We start from the raw sequence: 18,392 nt of genomic DNA on the forward strand, positions 1-18,392 counted from the left end.
GCATATTTGAACAATTTTTTAAGTCAGTAATCTAAAACTAGTTATTTTATAAATTTTCACTCAACTCTTCTGGTCGGGTCGGTTTCTCTGATTTATCTTCAGCAAAATGAAGAAGGTCGGTAAAACATTGGCGTTCTGTAAGGCAGGGAACTCTGGATGGGGAGTGATACAGGCTGTGAGACGCTATCCTCTATCAGAAATGTCCTGAAGGAGTGTTGACAAGTCCCACTCGTGACAGCACTGGCTCTTGTGGACATGGGCTCACAGTTTCCATACCTATAATGCCAGGTAACTCAGAATCTCTCCTGCTAACCAGTCTCCACTTAAGTTTCTGTCCTCTCTTTCTTTCTGCTGAGTCTCCACCCCTTGTAGCTACAGTAAATGGCACATCATTGTCCCGCCAAATCATTCATTTTAGTGTTGTTGTAGCTTAGCTACTTCTTGTTTCCTCTGACAAAACCCACAGACCCAAACAGCTGTTAAGATACACTGAAGAAGAAAAGCACATTGCCAGCAGCTGAAGCTGGCATTGCACAATAGTTCCAATCACAGAGGCTTTACAGGTGAAAATAAAACCCTTCAAAATTTTTCAGTATAGTGAGCAACTGAGCCAGCATTGTCTTCTTGGCCTATTATTACCTTAAACTTCCTTGATTGTGCGGTGCTGCTATACCCATCTGCTATTCTGTACAGCCTTGCTTTTCCAATCGTGTCATATTTAACCTCCTGAGACCCAAGCTTTTCTTTGGAAAGCATTTTAAGTTTATCCTATATATGGGATGAGTAGGACTTCATACATAAAAACACCAGCCTTGTCTTTGAACAGTAATGTCTTGGAAATTTTCCTTTCCAAACTACACCCGAATTGCCAAAGATTTCAAAGGAATTACCTAATACGTATGTAAAATTATTTTGAAAAAGCTCTAAATAGTCTCAAAATGCCTCAGTGAAACTTTATCATAAGCCTAAACAATCCAGTAAAAACTTCACCAAAACGTTCCACGTAAATTCCCGAAATTTTTCAAGCTGTAGTCCTCTTGAAGACCGAATAAGATTGTCCACCTGGTTTTTCCTGTATTGTGCCACATTCAGCTGCTGAGAAGCATCCCCACAGCATGATGCTTCCACCACGGTGCTTCACAGTAGGGATGGTGTTTGTGATGATGTGCAGTGTTTGGTGTCCCCCAAACATAGCATCTTGTTTGATGGCCAAAAAGTTCCAATTTAGTCACATCAGACCAAAAAACTTTTTTCCACTTGACCATGGAGTCTCCCACATGCCTTTTGGTGAACTCTAGTCTAGATTTAATCTGAGTTTTCTTAAACAGTGGCTTTCTGTTTGCCACTCTCGCATAACGCTTTGGCTGTTGAAGAACCTGGGCTCTAATGCAGGAGTTATACCTATGTTGTACTAAACTAAAGCCAAAATGTAATGTCCTCATATGCAGGGTCTTACGAGGTCAAAGGCCCAACGCTCTCTGAAATCTCTGGAGGATGATGCCATTATGCCCGGTACCTTATACAACCTCAAAAATACCAAAATATCCCATCAAACTGTAAGTTAAACAGCAGGCCTATTGAAAACAGACGAACTGCATTGGAGAACATGGAAATAAAATTACTATAAGTACATTTCTATAATCTGTAGGTTGCCTACCTGAGTAAAATGTATTCTCCTTTGGGGGAGTATTTGAGCTTAGATAAAGCAGAGAATTTCTCCCCTCCAGTCGGTTATCGCGGTAATTGCGATAGTAAAGGAGATTTGATTGAGTTTTAACGGAATGTAAGACAGTAATGTAAGACAAAAAGAGACAGACGGCATAACGAGCGAGAGACAGTAACAGGGATAGAGCTGAGTGGGCTGCCGGTTGAAGGGCTGGCTCTCGTGCATTCCTCGCGTGTGTGTGGGCGCGTGGCTCAAGGTTCAGAGCTGTCGGCCCTCCTCCTCCTCTCTCCTCCTCCCAGCGCTTCGTTCCCTCCCCCCCGGTGCTCCGACAGAGACAGGCAAAAGGCGGAGGAGGAGCAACGGACCTCACAATCAACAGACGCGGGGTGTACAGCAGTCGGTCGGTCGGTCGGTAGCCGGCAGAAGCCCACGGAGGGAAGAAGACTTCAGCTAACGGTAAGACAACGGTCATGCTCGCGCTGACAGTTGACGCTACGTCCCCTCGATTAGCTTGATTAACGGTCAACTCAGCAGGTAGACGTCGACGCTGTTGGACGTCTTCTTCAGCAGTTACATCTTACTAATACTTTTACGGCGTTTATCACTGGGATAAAAAAGGTGTAAAATGTAAGGAAATACGCTAAATTTGTCCCAAAGTTAACTGTGAAAGCGGTTTAATGAGGAGGTAAAAGTGGCTAACTGTTCCCCGAAGCTCCGCTCTCCGTCGCTCCTTCCCGGGGTCTTCAAGCGACATCGAATGAATGACAGCGGCAGTTTAGGAGACATGGACTGCTTTTTTAATGTTTTATTTCCATTCTCATGTGTTTGTTTGATTAAAAAAGAGTCAAGGGGTTCCTAACTTGTTATTTTAGAGTTGTTTACTGTCTTTTTATTCGTGTTTAAGTGTAGAAATGTGAGCCTACAGCTTGTTTAACTTGCCTTGAAGTCACTCGGTGGTCGCAGCTACTAAACCGAGTTCATGTCAGTGCCCCTGCTGCTATCATTTCCCGACCGACTACCGCTGTTCACATGCAGCTGACAGTACGGTGAAGTCCCGGAGCAGGAGGTCTGCTCCCTGCCCTGGGTGTATAAAAATAGCCCGGTGTGTCAGCTTAGCCTGGGTCACGGTAATGCGACACACACACTTACGTTCAGACACGGTTCCCATCGCTTTTCTGCACCCAAGAAAGAGCCCCGTCTCGAAAGAAGATCGCAAATGCCAGTTATTGGTTCGTCCTGTTATGTGGGTCAACAGGATGCTACAAAGTTGTGCATGTAGATGACACCTGTTTGTACTTGCCGCATCCTCAGGTTGAACTTGTGACAGGGTAGACATGCTTAAGCTTTAAATTGAGAGTAGTTGTGTGGCTTGTATGTTGTGTGATGAAGCCCTTTAATGACACCATGTCGCACCTTTTGCTGTCTGTTATGTATGCAGGTATTTTCCCCATCTCAGCTGCAGAGCGGCGCAGCTGTCGCACCCACAAGTCACTTTGGTTTTAGGACCGCTGTGGCTGCCCAGGTGTCTGTGACTCAAAGGACAATGTAACCTAAATTTCACGTGTGCAGCCTACTTTCTGCTTTGCGCTTGTTTTAAAGTGGAGGGAGAAATAATTCATGTCCTTTTTTTATTTGATGTGAAATGGGGATGGAATAAAAGCTGCTGAGGATGGAGTTTCATTCAGCTTTCAATGCAAAAGGTGCACGCACTCAGTATGCACAAACATAAAAAATGTGGGAAGTAAAAACTCTAAAAGCAGCCCAATTTAAAGCTCCAGGGCAAAGCCTGTAGAGATTATGGATAAACACAGCGTCAAAGGCTCTGAGTTTGTCTGAAAATTCTCAATTATTATTTTAAACCAGGGAGACCTGCTCTCTCGTTTTTTTGTCTCTAGCTGAATCATTTCCTAATGAGCTCTGGGCTGAGGGAGAAAACATGAAATCCCCTTTTAAATTCAGCTGCTGCTTCAGAGACAAAACACAAACAGCGTTGTGGGGCCATAGGCAGTGATGGTTTTTATATTTTGTTTGAAAAAGATGGCAGAGCAGTGTGCTTTAGAGGTGGTAAAATGCAGTACAAAGGACATAAGCCTGCAAAGCATGATGGTAGACGTCAATGTCAGACGATATGAGAGCTGCTCATGATTACAGCCCTGGTACTGAAAGATAGATTTTTCAGTGGTCTTAATTACAAACAGGATTCCTCAGGGCTTAAGCACTTAATATAACTTGGGTTAGCTGACAATGGCCATCTAAAGTAGCTTTTGGATACTTTCCCTCTGGCCTGTCTGTATATCAGTGTAGATGAGCCAGGCAGCTTTTGGCTGCAGAAGAAAGGTCTCCTGGTGAGTAGGTGGCTCTGAGGCTGGAGGCTTCGGGGAGAGCAGCAGATGGATGATGATGTAGCGGGTACTGGCGCTCCCTGCCTCCCGTCGCCATCCGTCACGCGCTAATGATCGTGTCACACCTTCTCCCTGGGCGGCTGGCCGCTTCTGCAGCGCTCAGCTCAAAAACTGGTAACACCGCTCAAATCCCCTCTTCACGGCCGTCGACTGAAAAGCCCGGAGACAGACTGCGCTGCAAGCCTCTCATTCACTAATTCTTCACTTCACCCATTCTCCATCGTTTCCCTCACCCCTCTTCACCTTTAAAGTCCCTGCAGACTGTTCCCTCATCTCTCTTCATCCTCTGCATCCCCATTCATTCTGTTCTCCCTGCAGTACATCTGCTCCACATCCTTCTTCTCCTTTTCGGCACACTTCTGTCCTGTTCTTGTTCTACAAAGGCTCTACAATACAGTTCAACCTGCAGGCTCTCTTGTTTTAACCACCTTTATTGTAACTATTAAAGAGGTTCTGTTGTCTTTTTCTCATCCCTCTGCTCTGTGAGGTCTGGGGTCAGGGTCGGTTACAGCGCTGTACACATGGAGCCTGTCTGCTTTGCAAAAAGACATCTCAGCAAGAACTCACCAACAGCACATTTGGGAGTCTCACAAGTCATTATGTCCTGGAGAGTGTTTAGTTATCTCCTTTTTTCTCCCAAGGCAATATACAGGAACCAGCCAAGCTTAGACAGTGATTCAGATTGACTTTTGCATCTAAAGAGCTGTAACAAAGCTGCAGATTATTTTGTTATACTATGTTCATGTTGGTTTGATATGAGGAAATAGCAAAACATTAGCACCTAGGATGTTTTGGGGTGCATATTCTGCTGAAAACAACCAAAAATGAAAATATATTCTATTTTATTCTATTAAAAGCAGAGATGCTTCATATAGAAACTTAAAAACATTAATTCTGCCAGTTCTGGTTGACTACACTCAATAATTTAGATTTTGCATCAATCCATGGGTATTCTGCCACTCTCTAAATAAGATACTATTGCATGTGTATTATTGTAAAAGCTATAAATGATCTCATGTGGTTTCAAATTTGACAGTGATATTCCCAATAAATTTCAGATTGAATGCTGAGAATTCAGACGTCCCTCCGCCACACTAAGAATATTTTTCTTGGGTGGAATCACTGCTGTCATGTATTGTGTTTCATTGAGGCGGTAGGGGAAGTAAACACCACTTTGGTTGCACTTGGACTGACAGGGCCCTTTTTTTTAAACTGCTATTATCTCCAGTCGGGTGTTAAATAACCATGTTATGGGACTCGGCGTCCTCTGAGCTCGTTATTCTGTCCCAGGTGTTGCAGGAATAAGTGTCCCCTTGAGCTGTGTACCAGTAGAATGTGTCCCTGCTGAATGCAGTTGGCCCTTTGGAAAAGATGGTGGAATGCCACTTCCTCTTGGGTTTGTGTGAGCGAGCGTGCGTGTGTTGACGTCTTTGGTCTCAGCTCTGTTCTCACCACTAGGATCAGAGACTCAGCTTGGCATTTTGGGAATATCAGTGCTGGCGGATCGGATGATACTCTCCACAGCTGCTGTTTCTAAGAAAAGCTTGAGGACACACACAGTCCACATGAGCTGCACACATGTAAACACACATGCAAAAAGCAGCTCTATATGCCACAGTCACACATGCAAATTCAAACATATAGTAACACACTAATGCATCAATTAACCCCCAAGCCAGGAGAGCACATACACAACCACACAAGCTGAGCTACTTGATGTCATTTCCAGCAGCTATGCTTTTATGCTCTGCTGCTGTTTGATATGAGTGTGTGTTTGTGTGAAAGAGTGTAGCGGCGCTTCTGTTGAACAATGACCACTAACACTGTTTTCTCTCCTGTGTTTTTCGATCTCTTCAGGCTATTTTCTGTTGACCAGTTAAGAGCCGGCAGAGAGACGAACAGTAGAGAAAAGCCAGCACGGGCGGAGAGGATAATTGCATTTCTGGCTGCCCCGTGGGAACATGGGATATATGACCTCATCATTCACCTGTGAGGCTCTCCAGTAAACAACTCCAGATAGGTAGGAGTGCTATACACACATGCACACTCGTACACAAAGGCTGATGCAAATGCAAAATACACAAATCCAATCTTTGTTTGAGTAAACATACCTGCAGAATTTTGGCTGCTATTTGAGACTGAAATGCCTTTTAGTTTTGGTCACTTTTTTTTTTTTTAACCTTTTGGTCCAGTTTTAGTTGACAACAACTCAAAAACATTTTAGTCCAGTTTTAGTCTATTAGAGGTGTTGACATTTGAGTCTTTTCTTATTCAGTCAGCCAAATAGTAAAAGTAATATAAAGGTAATATAAAGGTTAAACACCTCTTATCTCCATTAGTCATGATTTAGATTCTTGTCTTTCATAAATCATTGAAAGTATCATGCTGTTGACTATGGCAATTTGCTGTTAGATAATATGATTTTTTTTTTTTAATTTCCTTAAAAGAAGAACTGTTGGAGATGAGAGGTTATGTCCTGACAGCAACATTATATTAAGGCACTGTTAGTACTTGTTTAGTTGGATGCATGATATTGGATTTTTGCTGATATGCAGATGTTTATAGATTCGTTGTGGCTGATACCGGTATTTGAATGTAATTCAGTCCTATGACTTTAGTCCTGAAAACATACAATTTAATGCTGGGGGTTAAACAAATTATTACATTTCAGACCTTAAAGCAGACTTTAAAAGGTAAGGAATCATGATCATTAAAGAAAATGTCTTCAGCTGACATAGGTCTGGTTGTCCAGACCAAAACTACACTAACTTTTTTATTTGTGCAGCAAATATTTGCAGCTGATATAAGCAGATTTTTATAGCCAAAATATCAGTTTTAAATATTGACAGCAATTTTCATATCTGCCAATGTCGATATCATGCCTATAACATCGTATATCCCTATTTGATTTAGAACATACCGTTGAAAAATACTGACATACCATCCATGCACAGTGGAGAAACATTTTGAATGTCCAACAGTCCAGCACTAACATTTTAGTCTTAGTTTTGGTCTCCTTGATAAAAACTAAACATACTTTTTATCTTTTAAATAATACCCATTTTTAGCTAGTCATGTGGTGTGTTCCATTTCACTTCAGAACTCAGAAATTCCTAGATGTAATCATCATAAATGTATCCTAAACTAGTAACTCCATCTCCAAAGTTAGAGCAACCCCTATTAACCCTAGTTACGAACTCGCTGCAAATGGAACAAACTCAACTTGGATGTGACGTCATTCCTTGTTCTGACATCCAACTTTGGAGGCAAATAGAACACAGCAATAGTCTTGCAATCCTAATGGAAAAAGGGTAGTCTACGAGCATTTTTAAGTGGGGTTTCAGTTGTCGAAAACTCAAAAACATTTTCGTCATTTTCAGGCTTTATAGCTTTACTCATTTTAGTGCAGTTTTAGTCCATAAAGTCCTTGCATTTCAGTCATTACTTTTAGTCAAGGCATTTTATTTTTTCATTGTACTAATTTAATCAGCCAAATCATAAAATCAATATAAAGATAAAACACTCACATTAATGCCATATCAATATTTTAATTCTAGATATACTGTTGAAAAAACGGACATAACTTTTATGAAAAGTGGAGAAATATTATGGATTTGAATGTCCATCACTAACATTTCAGTCTCATTTTAGTCTCCATGTCAAACAAAACTTTTTGTCAGAGTTTTGTCACCAAAGATCTATTTTGGCTTGTCTAAATCTTGTCTGCCTCTTGAAAAGGAAATAGTCAGGATACATTTAGATTCAGAGCTTTTGTTGACATAATGAACACTGATTTTGATGTTTTTTTTAGAAGGATGACTGAAGCTCTAGAAAGCACAGATGTCCTCTTAAAATCCTGCGATGTGACATCATGTGACATCATCACCGACTCCTCCCCTCCACCATGTCCGTCTCTTTGCAATCAGAGGGAGGACGAGGAATGTCAACATGACATTAAGAAACTTGAGCAACAGGTTAGTTAGTGATTTTAGATAAACACACTTCTACTTATCACATTATTAATTTGCCCCATCACCACTAACACCAGTCTTCATGTGCTCTCTTTATGACAAATTGTGTTCTCTCTTGCAGAAACTCTGCAACCAGGTGCACCCAAAGAAAAAAGTGAAGGTAAGCTAAAATAATTCAAGCCTCTCATTATTCATTCTCACTGAAATATCGATTGCATTAAACTCTATGAATTTATAATATGGCTTGCTTTTGTGCATATCGTAGCCCAAAGGAAAGTTAGTTCGGAGTGTGGCTGTCTGCGAAGATTCCTCACCCTTTGAGGACACCAAGGTAAAACACACACAGAAACTACACACTGAGATCGCCGTCCAACTCATTACACCACCCTCTTATTACTCTTTATTTTCTTCCCTCACAGGCATCTCCGGAAGCAAACATCTCATCAAGCTGCCATGACAACGAGAGGACTTCCTGTAAGGAGGAAGAGCAAGAGAAGAGCACAGATCCAAAGAAGCATTCACTGTCCAAAGGTGTGTGTTTGTGGGTGTTTGATTGGTATCTCATAAAAAGAGATGCAACAGAAAGCAAATAAAATGTAATAAAATGGGATTCAGTGCCACTATTTACATGTACTTCTCTTGGGGTTTTAGATATTGCAGTGTGCTTCTTTGTATTTTCATCTTTAATATCTGGTATTATAACCCTCCTGCCTGCCTGTGTGTCTTTGTGTCTGCTTGTTTCGCTCTCAGAGTCCAGTGTGGAGTACACAGACTCCACTGGCATAGACCTGCACCAGTTTATCGTTGACACCCTCAACAGCAACCCCAGAGACCGTATGATGCTGCTTAAACTGGAGCAGGACATGATTGACTTCATCACCAGCAATAGGTGTGTATCAGTTCAAAGCCTAGAGTTCTTGCACTGGAAAAACTGTATGCATGCTCGACCCTGTTAAGGTCTGAATACAGTTTAATGCTTATTAAAGAGATGTTTTCTGCTCATATATTATAATTCTGTCCATACAGCTTATTTAGCACACAGATCAATATATTGAGTCAGTTTTGTTAGCGTGGGTGTGTTTGAGCCACCAGGGATGAAGCTGGACTTAGGCCAGAAATACAACCAGTCTCAATCTGCCTCTTTCTATCTCCTGCTGTCCTCTATCTCTCCTGCTCTGTCTCCGTCTCCCTCCCTTTTCTTTTTGCTGCACCCTCCCTGTTTTTCTCTTGCCTCCCTCCCCCATCTTCACCCTTCCTGTCTTTATCTCCTCAGTCCCTTTAAGAAGTTCCCTCACATGTCGTCCTACCACCGTATGCTGGTCCATCGGGTGGCGGCCTACTTTGGCATGGAGCACAATGTAGACCAGACAGGCAAGTCTGTCATCATCAACAGGACGAACAGCACACGCATGTAAGCATGCATGTTGTGTCAATGAGTATGTACCTTTAAATCATTTCCTTTTTGTGTTTTGTTGTCATGAAACACATTTTTGTCTCATTTTTCAAAAGACCAGAGCAGTGTTTTCTGGACCAGGTGCATAAGGACAAAGTACAAGATATCCATCAACGGAAAATTATTCTGAAGAGGGACAACAGCTCAGATGACCAGGTTTGTTTGTCCTCCTGTCTCTCTGGAGCCTCCTCTATAATTGACATTGATCGCATCCTATCAGTGGTTCGACCCGTTCTTGTTTCCTTCCTTGCAGATCAAACTTCACCCCTTACAGGAGAAGCAAAGCAAGTCAATGGAAGAGAGACAGGAGGAGTACCTAAGAGTACGAGACCGAATCTTCAAGGAGGTAAGACAGGTGGAGAGTGACAGACAGGAAGTTACAACGTGGAGACAGATAGGAGACTCACTCATTTCTCTGCTGTACTTTGACAGCCACCCTGCACCCAAGAGAGCACCCAGGCAGAAATCAGGTAACCTTGCCTGCAGTGTATTCTCTCCATGTGCCTTTTCAGCTTATTATATTTAGATGAGGACATTAATATATGTCTCTGTGTGTGCAGGGCTGTGGAGGAGTACAATCCATATGCTGAGACCCAGAGGAGAAGGCAGCTCTTCAGGTAGAGCTCTGTCTGCACTCATGCAAAGTCATTTATCATCTTAATCTGGTCAGCCCGGCTGCAACAGAGCTGTTCAGAGTCTGCTGTGAAAACAAAAGAAGGAGTGGATTTTTTTCTGTCCTGTGCTAACAGAGTTAAAGATTCCTGGAAGTCTTCTGCATTCTGAAAAGAACTTACTAAAGGGGTATTTTATAGATAATAAAATTTTAGTCAAAAGCTTTTTGCCAAGTAAGTTTGCAAACGAATCAAAGAACAAAATGATCAGATTTCTGAGAGACAAATTTGTTGCAGTACAAATCTTCAGCCCCGCATAGCTTACCACCCTTTATCTGGAGTGTCAAACTCAAAGCCCAGGTGCCAAACCCGGCCCATGGTACTGTTATACCTGGCCTGCAAGATCGTATCATGTTTTTATTTTAACTGGCCCACCAGAATGTGGTCTGCACATTTCCTCCAGTATAAAAGTGTAAACTTAACCTTAATGATTTAACATATTTGTGTTAGGTCGTAAAAATTTTTTTTTAAAAAAGTAAATATTAAAAATAATGAGATAAGAAGTCAGGAATGTGGTTAAAGAAATTAATTTGTGTTTTCATTTCATATTATTCATTTTGCATCTCACAGTTACAACTTAAAGTAATGATTTTGATTTTTAATTGATATTTTAACCTTTTAGATTGACATTTTTTAATTTTTTAGACATATTTTGATATTTTAAACTCATGTTTTGACTAAATTGAACTTCTAACTTGACTTCTTTTTTTTTCTTTTTTTTTTAAGATTTATATTATGGGTATTTTTGTGCCTTTATTTGATAGGGGAAGGACAGTGGATAGAGTTGGAAACAGGGACAAGAGCAGGGGAGAGGCCAGAGAACTCAGGCCAGGTTTGAACCTGAGCCGTCCGCCTACATGGGGCATGCCTTAAACCACTAGGCCACCTGCACCCCTAACTTTGACTTTAAATTCCTTATTTTGAAATTGAGACTCTACATTTAAAATTTAAACTCATAATTCATGTTTCCAAATTTTATCTCCTATTTTGACCTCTAAAGCTCATGATTTCAACTCTTATCTCATATTTTGACCTGTTAATCTTATGATTTCAACTTTATATTTGCCTTTTATAAACTGAATTTTGACTTCTAATTTTGTGTTTTGACCTTTTGAACACAGACGTTTGACTTTTAATCTAAGATTTTGAGCCTTTAAACATATCTCAAAATCATTTATCATCATTGCTATGTTTTTTTAATTATATTTAATAACGGGTGAAAATGAAGTTGACAGTTTATGGTTAAATGTTGACTCTGTTAGGTTGGACCTAAATTCAGAATCTGGCCTCTGCTGTGATTGAGTTTGACACCACTGGTTTACATGAATGAATTCCTCTGATGCAGCGATGAGCTCATAGGATAATTCTGATGTGACCCACAGGGGGAGCCGTGACAGCTCAGGCTCTAGCTGGACAGGCAGCAGCAGGCAGAGCAGTACTGAGACTGACTGCCGCTACAGCAACGACCCCCGTCCCTGGAGCAGCACGGACTCGGATTCCTCCTTCCAGTGGACAAGTCCGGCTCCGAAACACCGCCAACCTGCCAACTCCAGCTGGGATTCACGTGGCTCAGGTGCGTCAGATTAACATTCAGTGTCTTTTTCAACAGCCTTTGCTTTGCCGTAAAAGTGTAAACTCAGGCACCGAGGGTGAGATGCTTCTCTCTTCTCTACCTGTGTGCACAACAAACTTATTCGCAGATTTCACACGGGAAAATCGCTGTTTATAAATGATGCCTGTTCTTTATTCAGTAGCATCTAATTAACAAAAAAGCAGCACAAGTTCTTTTGGTGTGAAAATTTAACTCAGTCTCTGAACCTTCACGCCAGAGCTGTAAATTTTCACACAACACCTCCAGTCGTCTTCACATATTCAGGAAGAAAAACACATCAGAGTGCGCTCTACAAACAGTTTGTTAACACAGGCAGGGGCTGAGAATTTTATCAGATTTAGTGAAGTTTGAGGCATGAAAACAAAATTTCTTTATTTTCTTCTCATCTCTCCTTCTCTCTCCAGGCTCCATTTCTCTCTACAGACTACCCTCAACCTGTACCCACCCTGCCTCTCCTTCTATAGACGAACCTGCTGCCTACATCATGGAGAACGGGATCCCGCCTGGAAGCATATTAGTCAACCCCCATACTGGTACATAACTCACACGCATGGCAGTAACACTAAATAACCTGTACACACATTTATAACACCAAGCCTTTTGACCTCACAGGGCAGCCTTTCCTCAACCCCGACGGGTCCCCTGCTGTGTACAACCCTCCAGACAATCAGCAGCCAATCAGAAGCCAGACACAGCTGCAAGGTTCTCCCCCTCAGCAGCAGCAGCAGGTAGCACACAGCAAAAGTCAAGTCAGCATTTCACAGACACACAATCACAGCAGGAAGACATGCAACACATCAAAAGCAGAAATACATAACTGTGTATGTGTGTCTCCATGTGTCTCTCAGGTGGTTCAGTACTCGTCTGTGTCTTACACGGCTCCACAGATGTTGCCTGTCTCTCCCTCACAGCCATACTCTACAGTATGTATCACTGTGCAATGAACAGCTGCTTTACATATGTGTGTTTACAATATCTCAGCGTTTATATCAGTCTATGTTTGCACTGACCTTCTCTCTCTCATTGAACAGATTGAAGATCTCTCCTCGCAGTTTGCTCACGTGAGCTGCCAGTCAACGGGTGAAGCCCCATCCCTCTACCCTCCAAGTCAGGGTTTCATCTATGCAGCTCCTCCCCCTCCTCCTCCCCCTCCCAACCCGCCCAGCTACTGCCAACCCACACCTCAGGTACACCTGTGCTTAAAATCATTCTATGTACTAAACTTAGGACTATGTATAGACCTACACCTTTCAGATAATCTCGAGGTAGGTTTCATAAGCAAACTTTTGGATTTTAGAAAGCAACTTCAATTCAGAGTGTGCATAAAAGAAATCATCAATATTCAGCAAGCCAGCCAATCAGTCAATATTTGTTTGTATAGCGCCAATTGATAACCACAGGTATCTCAAGACAATTTATAAACAAGGCAGGTTTAGATCATACTCTTTGTTCTATTGAATTAAGATTAGCACTAATCACCATGGGCTCGGCACTAACAGTATTTAGCCCCGTTACAGAAGCGAGAAAAACCTTCTCTTCAAGGGGCAGAAATTTTAAGCAGAACCAGACCCATGTTGACAGACATCTGCTAAAGCTGCAATGGGGTAACCTGACACGCCAGATTGATTTGTTTCACATGTCCATCTGGAAAACCTTCAATACTATGCGTTCGGGAGGCTTTGAAAAATTCTTGGAGTGTGATTGGTTGAACGTTCTGTCTGTCACATCTTTAAGGGCCAGTTAGAGCAACAAAACACGTGGCGTAGCCACGACCGAGGTGCGCATGCGCACCTACCGAGGAATAACGCGAACCATGGCGACTGTAGACATGTCAGTACATGACTTTTGTTGTTTTTGAAAAAACAACTCACTGCTGTTCTTTGTTCTTCTTTAACAAAGAAATGTCATCAAGTTCTGATAAAAGTAGCATCCACACTAATGTCTTCCACCATAATTGCTCCAGCCTTTTGTTGCTGCTTGCTTACGTCATGACTCCGCCACGCCCGAAAGTACTGCCCCTCGTCGCTGATTGGTCCTGTCACTTTCTAACGGGCCCAAACGGTTCAGACGGGAGCTTTGTAAGATGGATATGCCAGTGAGAAACATGGAAACGGGTGTATCCATCTGCTTTGCAAGGTTAGCAATGGGGTTGGAAAGGACTAGAAGTAGGGACAGGGGTGGGAGAAAAGTGGGAAGAGGACAGGGACAAAAGAAACAACAAAACAATGAATGGTAGACAAATTTATGGCATTTGAAGCCATTTGCCCTACCAACCCAGCCAAACTGGCGCCCATTCCCCAAAACTTTTAATGAAACTCCAAAAGTCTACAAACCCATCCCCAAAATTTCCATGAAAATTCCAGAACAGAAATTTCAGAACAAATTCTCCCAACATTTCAAGCAAATTCCTTAAACTTTAGTGGACATTCTGGTCTATTATCTAAAAACAGTTGAACAGCAGAAATTATTACTGTTTTGAAGGGAAGCCAGAATATAACACCCCCATATACACATGCCAAGTCTAAGAGGTCAAAGAAAGTTCTAGTTACAATAAAGCTGGTCTTTTTCTTTCTCTTCAAGGTGCCTGTATATTTCTACGGCCAGTACCCTACCTCAGCTCAGCACCCATGCAAACCTGTCTCACCCAGCCAGCACATCCACAGCCAGGCAGCACAACCCACAGGTACTTTCCACCCATGCATTTATATATACATGTTTGTGTTTTGTGTGTGTGATGGAGACAGACTGACGGCGGCAGTAGAGGAGGGGGCCGTTACACTGTCAGAGATGTAGTCTGAGGGTCTCACAGTGAACCGGTCTCTTTTCCTGCTGCTTCTATTCAACTGGAAAAACAAACAAGATGAGCTTTTTGGCATCTGGGTGGGCTGGGTTCTTTATTTTTTTGGACCCAAAAACAAACAGTGTCTGAGCTGATCGATGTTGCTATCAAGTCTCAAGGGTTCTGAGATGTAACATTATTTTATCTTGTCACATCAGTTTTGTTTGTTTAAAGATGTATTTTTTTTATACCTTTATTAGGGATAGTTGATCCTCAGAGACAGAGATGAGTGGACATACATGAATTCTTACAAGGAGAACTAAGCTGAAGCACATCACAATTGTGCATCAAACTGAACCATTTATGAGCTGCTGCAGGAAAATTCCCCTCCTTATCTACTCAGATCAGCTCTGTGAAGTCCTGTTACTTAAAGTATCGATACAATGTTGAAATCTGTGCTGAAAACTGCAGAATTAAAGTTAATTAGCGGGCTTAATGGCTGACGTGTAAAATTGAAATAAATCATTATTGTATGGGAAACCCGAATAAATACAGCAGTGAGAAATGTGAAATGAGAAATGTTTGTTTTTTTAGCAGTATGAAATAGATATGACGGATGGAATCATGACTTTTTGAAAATTTTAACTCTGCTTACACCAGTTCTGTTAAAGATTTTGACATTTGAAAACAACAATAGAAAAGAAATGCATCAAAAGTGTTATTGATAAGGATTGAGATCGATAAGGTGTATCAATAAGGGTATCATCAATAAAAGTGATCATTCTCCATCCCAAGGCATTAGTTAACATTACACACAAACTGAAAAAATAAAAGAAATTACAGAGCTGAAACCAAAAGTGTAATCCCCCTCAATATTTTTTCATGTTTACTTTATTATTACCAGTGTTTTAAATCTCATAGATTACTGAGTTTTCTGATCAGATTTCTGATTAAAATATTCTCCACACACAAATTGATGAGTCCAGATGAAAAGAAAAAGTTAAGATATTGAAAGCTTAAAATTAGACCTGAATTGTTGGTAATGTAAAATTAGTTTTTAGTGCAACAGACAGAGTTGTTGATACATTAAATCAAATTTCATTTTATTTGTTGTTTGTAATAATTTTAATTAGGGTATATGCAGGGTCTTTTGAATAATTAAAAGTATATAAATCAATTTAGCAAAAATGAAGGCTTTGGAAAAGTATTAAAAAGTCTTTAATATAAGACCATAAGGTCTTAAATTTTGTAGCAGTTTTCATTTTTTATATTTGTTAGAAGAAGCTGTGGGCTTTTGTTTTTGTTTTTACATTTAATTGTAATCTCTAGTGAGATTCTGAACTCCGCCAGGTTCTACAGTAGTCTGCATGCTAGTTTATGTTCTGCTCGTTTATCTATCAGTGCATCTTTAAAGTTCCGCTGTGTTCCTAGCGAGTAAAGTAGCTTTGTGATTGAGTGATGTGTGCATGTAAGGGATGGGTAAATGGTTGGAGCTAAGGGTGAGGCCAATACTATATTAACATTTTACAGGATTCTGCAAATTAAAAACAGTTTTGCAGTGGAGCTTTTGCACAGTGTACTACTTAGAGTCTGTAAATCTTAGCTCAGCTAGCAACAAAAAAAAGATGTATTTCCATATTACAGTATATGCATTTTCTTGACTATGTTATCACATTTATCATACAATCAGCACAGAACATGCACATAACTGTGCTATCAATGCAACTGAGTTTTAAAACATACCGAGATCGTCTTGAAAAAGGTCTTGAAAATATTAAATTTGATGTTAGATTTTCTGTATATACCCTGATCTTGAAATAAGATGTTTTTTTCTGGATTAAAATAGTTTAACTTTAAGTCAGTTATTTATTTCTGTGGTTAGGATGTGAAAATTGATCTTAAGGCCAGCTCTTACTCCTTCTGGAAGATATAAGCTGAGTTGAGTGTTGGCGAGGGATGCTGTCACCATTTTCCAAAGCAGTGAATCTGTTTAAAATCCCCTGCTTTCAAGTTTTAAATGCAAGATGGTCATATTTTGGTGATAGAAAATAATAGAATGTTATTTTACCATCACAGTAAATTAAACATTAGACCTGTCATGGTTTCTTTGATATGTAAGGGTCACATTGCTCCTCTTACAACTTTTCCAGCATGTCCTAAAAGAACTCTAAATCTCCGGTAGCTTTGCTTAACAGCTTTCAGTGGTTAAATTTATTGTTAATCATGTTTTTCATGTGTGTTTGCAGCAGGCTTTGCTCCTACTGCGGGGGTGCAGCAGTCTTCGCACAACCAGGCTGTGCTAGGAACCTTCTCATCGATGGCCTCTCATCAGCGTAGCATGGTTCAGGTAAAAACCACAACGAGCACCCAAAGGTCTCGTTCTGTGTCAGACTTCAACAAACTCTCCTCCCCTAAAGCAGTGTTTTAGTTCTCAAAGTGCTTGTGATGGCGAATTCTTCCTCCAACTCTCCTTTCTTTCTGCTGTTGTCTCTCTGCAGGGAGGCGTTTCAGTGTCCTACCCCCAAAGTAAAGTTGTGAGTGCGGTTGGTGGAGAGGCGGGTTACTGCTGTGTGGTGCCCCCACCCTCCCATCATGGCAGCTGCCATCCTCCCAGCTGCACCAACCTCAGCAGTACGGCCTGGGGCGCGCCGTTCTGATGGTGCCTCCATGGACGGAGAGCGATGATACGTTCAGTTCCTGTGTGAACTCACAAGCATACACACACTTTACACAAACTCCTTTTTTCACACTCCTTCCTCACCTACACCCGCCTTCTTCCTGATGATGCCCGCAGGGTACGTCGTTCACACTCTTAACAAGCATGTCCACACACTCTCACACTGATGAATTAATGTCCTACTGTACCAAAGCTTAACAGTATATATCAAAGCTGCTTTATTGAATGCATAATTTATATACACAAATGGAGTTTTATATTGATATTAAATTATATATTGTGTTTTAAGGAAATGCACTGTGTGAAAAAATAAAGTGCTGTGGCTAGATTGATGATGTCACATTTCTATATGATCCTGGCTCTTTGTTTTCTCCGATGTTGTTGATGAAGCTGCTGAAAGTGCGTGCAGGCGTGGAGCGGCACACACATTAAAATAATTTACATGAGAATGTACTTCTGTTCACATCAGTGGTGATGTGTGCATGGTGGGGAAGCAGAGATGGGTTGTTAACCCACCACTGAGATCATAAATGTCATTGCCTTAATGAGTGAATAACTGTTTAACAAGCAAGTGAAAGATTTAGCATTCAAAATTTAAGTCTTATTAAGAAGCTCAGATGCTCACACAGCAGGAGTCGAAATTTAGTCAATTGAGAAGAGGAGCTGTAATGTTCAGGTTTTATGTAAACATGCCGATGCACAAAATCATTGCAATTATATAAACAGCAGATACCATTGTCAGTTACTCCTATAAAGCCACTGAAGGATTAGGATTACTGTGAAGCTTTAGCTCACCCTGCTGCTCAAACACTGCCAATACAGCCTTACGCACCATTGTTCTATGAGCTTCATTTACTTAACACAGGGGTGTCCAAACAGCAACACATGCTCCATTTTTAATCAGCCTGCAGCAAATTCCAAAAAGAAAGTGAAATATGTCCCATATTAGAGCATAAATACACAAAAAAATCAATCTTATTTGATTACATTTTCTAACAGAGATAGTGTGCACAGTCCTGATTTCTCTTTCTTTTGTTGCATATTTGTCAAACTTAAATGATTCTTATCATCAAACCAATTTCAATACAAAAAAGTTAGTTTACTAAGGGAAAAAAGCCATCCAAACCTACCTGGTCCTATGTCCATCCATCCATTTTTTAT

General features: G+C 41.0%; 1 protein-coding gene across 2 annotated transcripts; it reads left to right on the forward strand.

The window, feature by feature from the left end:
* Positions 1–1,974: 1,974 nt before the first annotated feature.
* On the forward strand, positions 1,975–17,590 carry arpp21 (cAMP-regulated phosphoprotein, 21). Of its 2 annotated transcripts, none has more exons than XM_041808094.1 (20): positions 1,975–2,122; positions 5,926–6,088; positions 7,880–8,042; positions 8,161–8,199; positions 8,305–8,370; positions 8,459–8,570; positions 8,790–8,928; positions 9,313–9,450; positions 9,549–9,648; positions 9,746–9,838; positions 9,925–9,962; positions 10,053–10,109; positions 11,546–11,736; positions 12,180–12,308; positions 12,388–12,503; positions 12,624–12,698; positions 12,807–12,962; positions 14,356–14,458; positions 16,801–16,901; positions 17,053–17,590. In XM_041808094.1, exons 3-20 carry the CDS (start codon positions 7,884–7,886, stop codon positions 17,209–17,211), a joined length of 1,971 nt encoding a protein of 656 aa, XP_041664028.1. In that variant the 5' UTR covers positions 1,975–2,122; positions 5,926–6,088; positions 7,880–7,883; the 3' UTR covers positions 17,212–17,590. The 2 variants fall into 2 exon arrangements, with proteins under 2 accessions (XP_041664028.1, XP_041664029.1); XM_041808095.1 differs by having other exon boundaries at positions 16,804–16,901.
* The last annotated feature ends 802 nt before the right edge of the window (positions 17,591–18,392 follow it).

The sequence above is a fragment of the Cheilinus undulatus genome, linkage group 16 (genome assembly GCF_018320785.1).
Source record: "Cheilinus undulatus linkage group 16, ASM1832078v1, whole genome shotgun sequence".
NCBI lineage: Eukaryota > Metazoa > Chordata > Actinopteri > Labriformes > Labridae > Cheilinus > Cheilinus undulatus.

Bases quoted from the DNA above. Each gene is read 5' to 3' on its own strand.
- arpp21 (XM_041808094.1), top strand. From the start codon at position 7,884: ATGACTGAAGCTCTAGAAAGCACAGATGTCCTCTTAAAATCCTGCGAT. The intron at 9,451-9,548 runs GTAAGCATGCAT...ATTTTTCAAAAG, and splicing joins AGGACGAACAGCACACGCAT to ACCAGAGCAGTGTTTTCTGG. The intron at 14,459-16,800 runs GTACTTTCCACC...GTGTGTTTGCAG, and splicing joins CCAGGCAGCACAACCCACAG to CAGGCTTTGCTCCTACTGCG.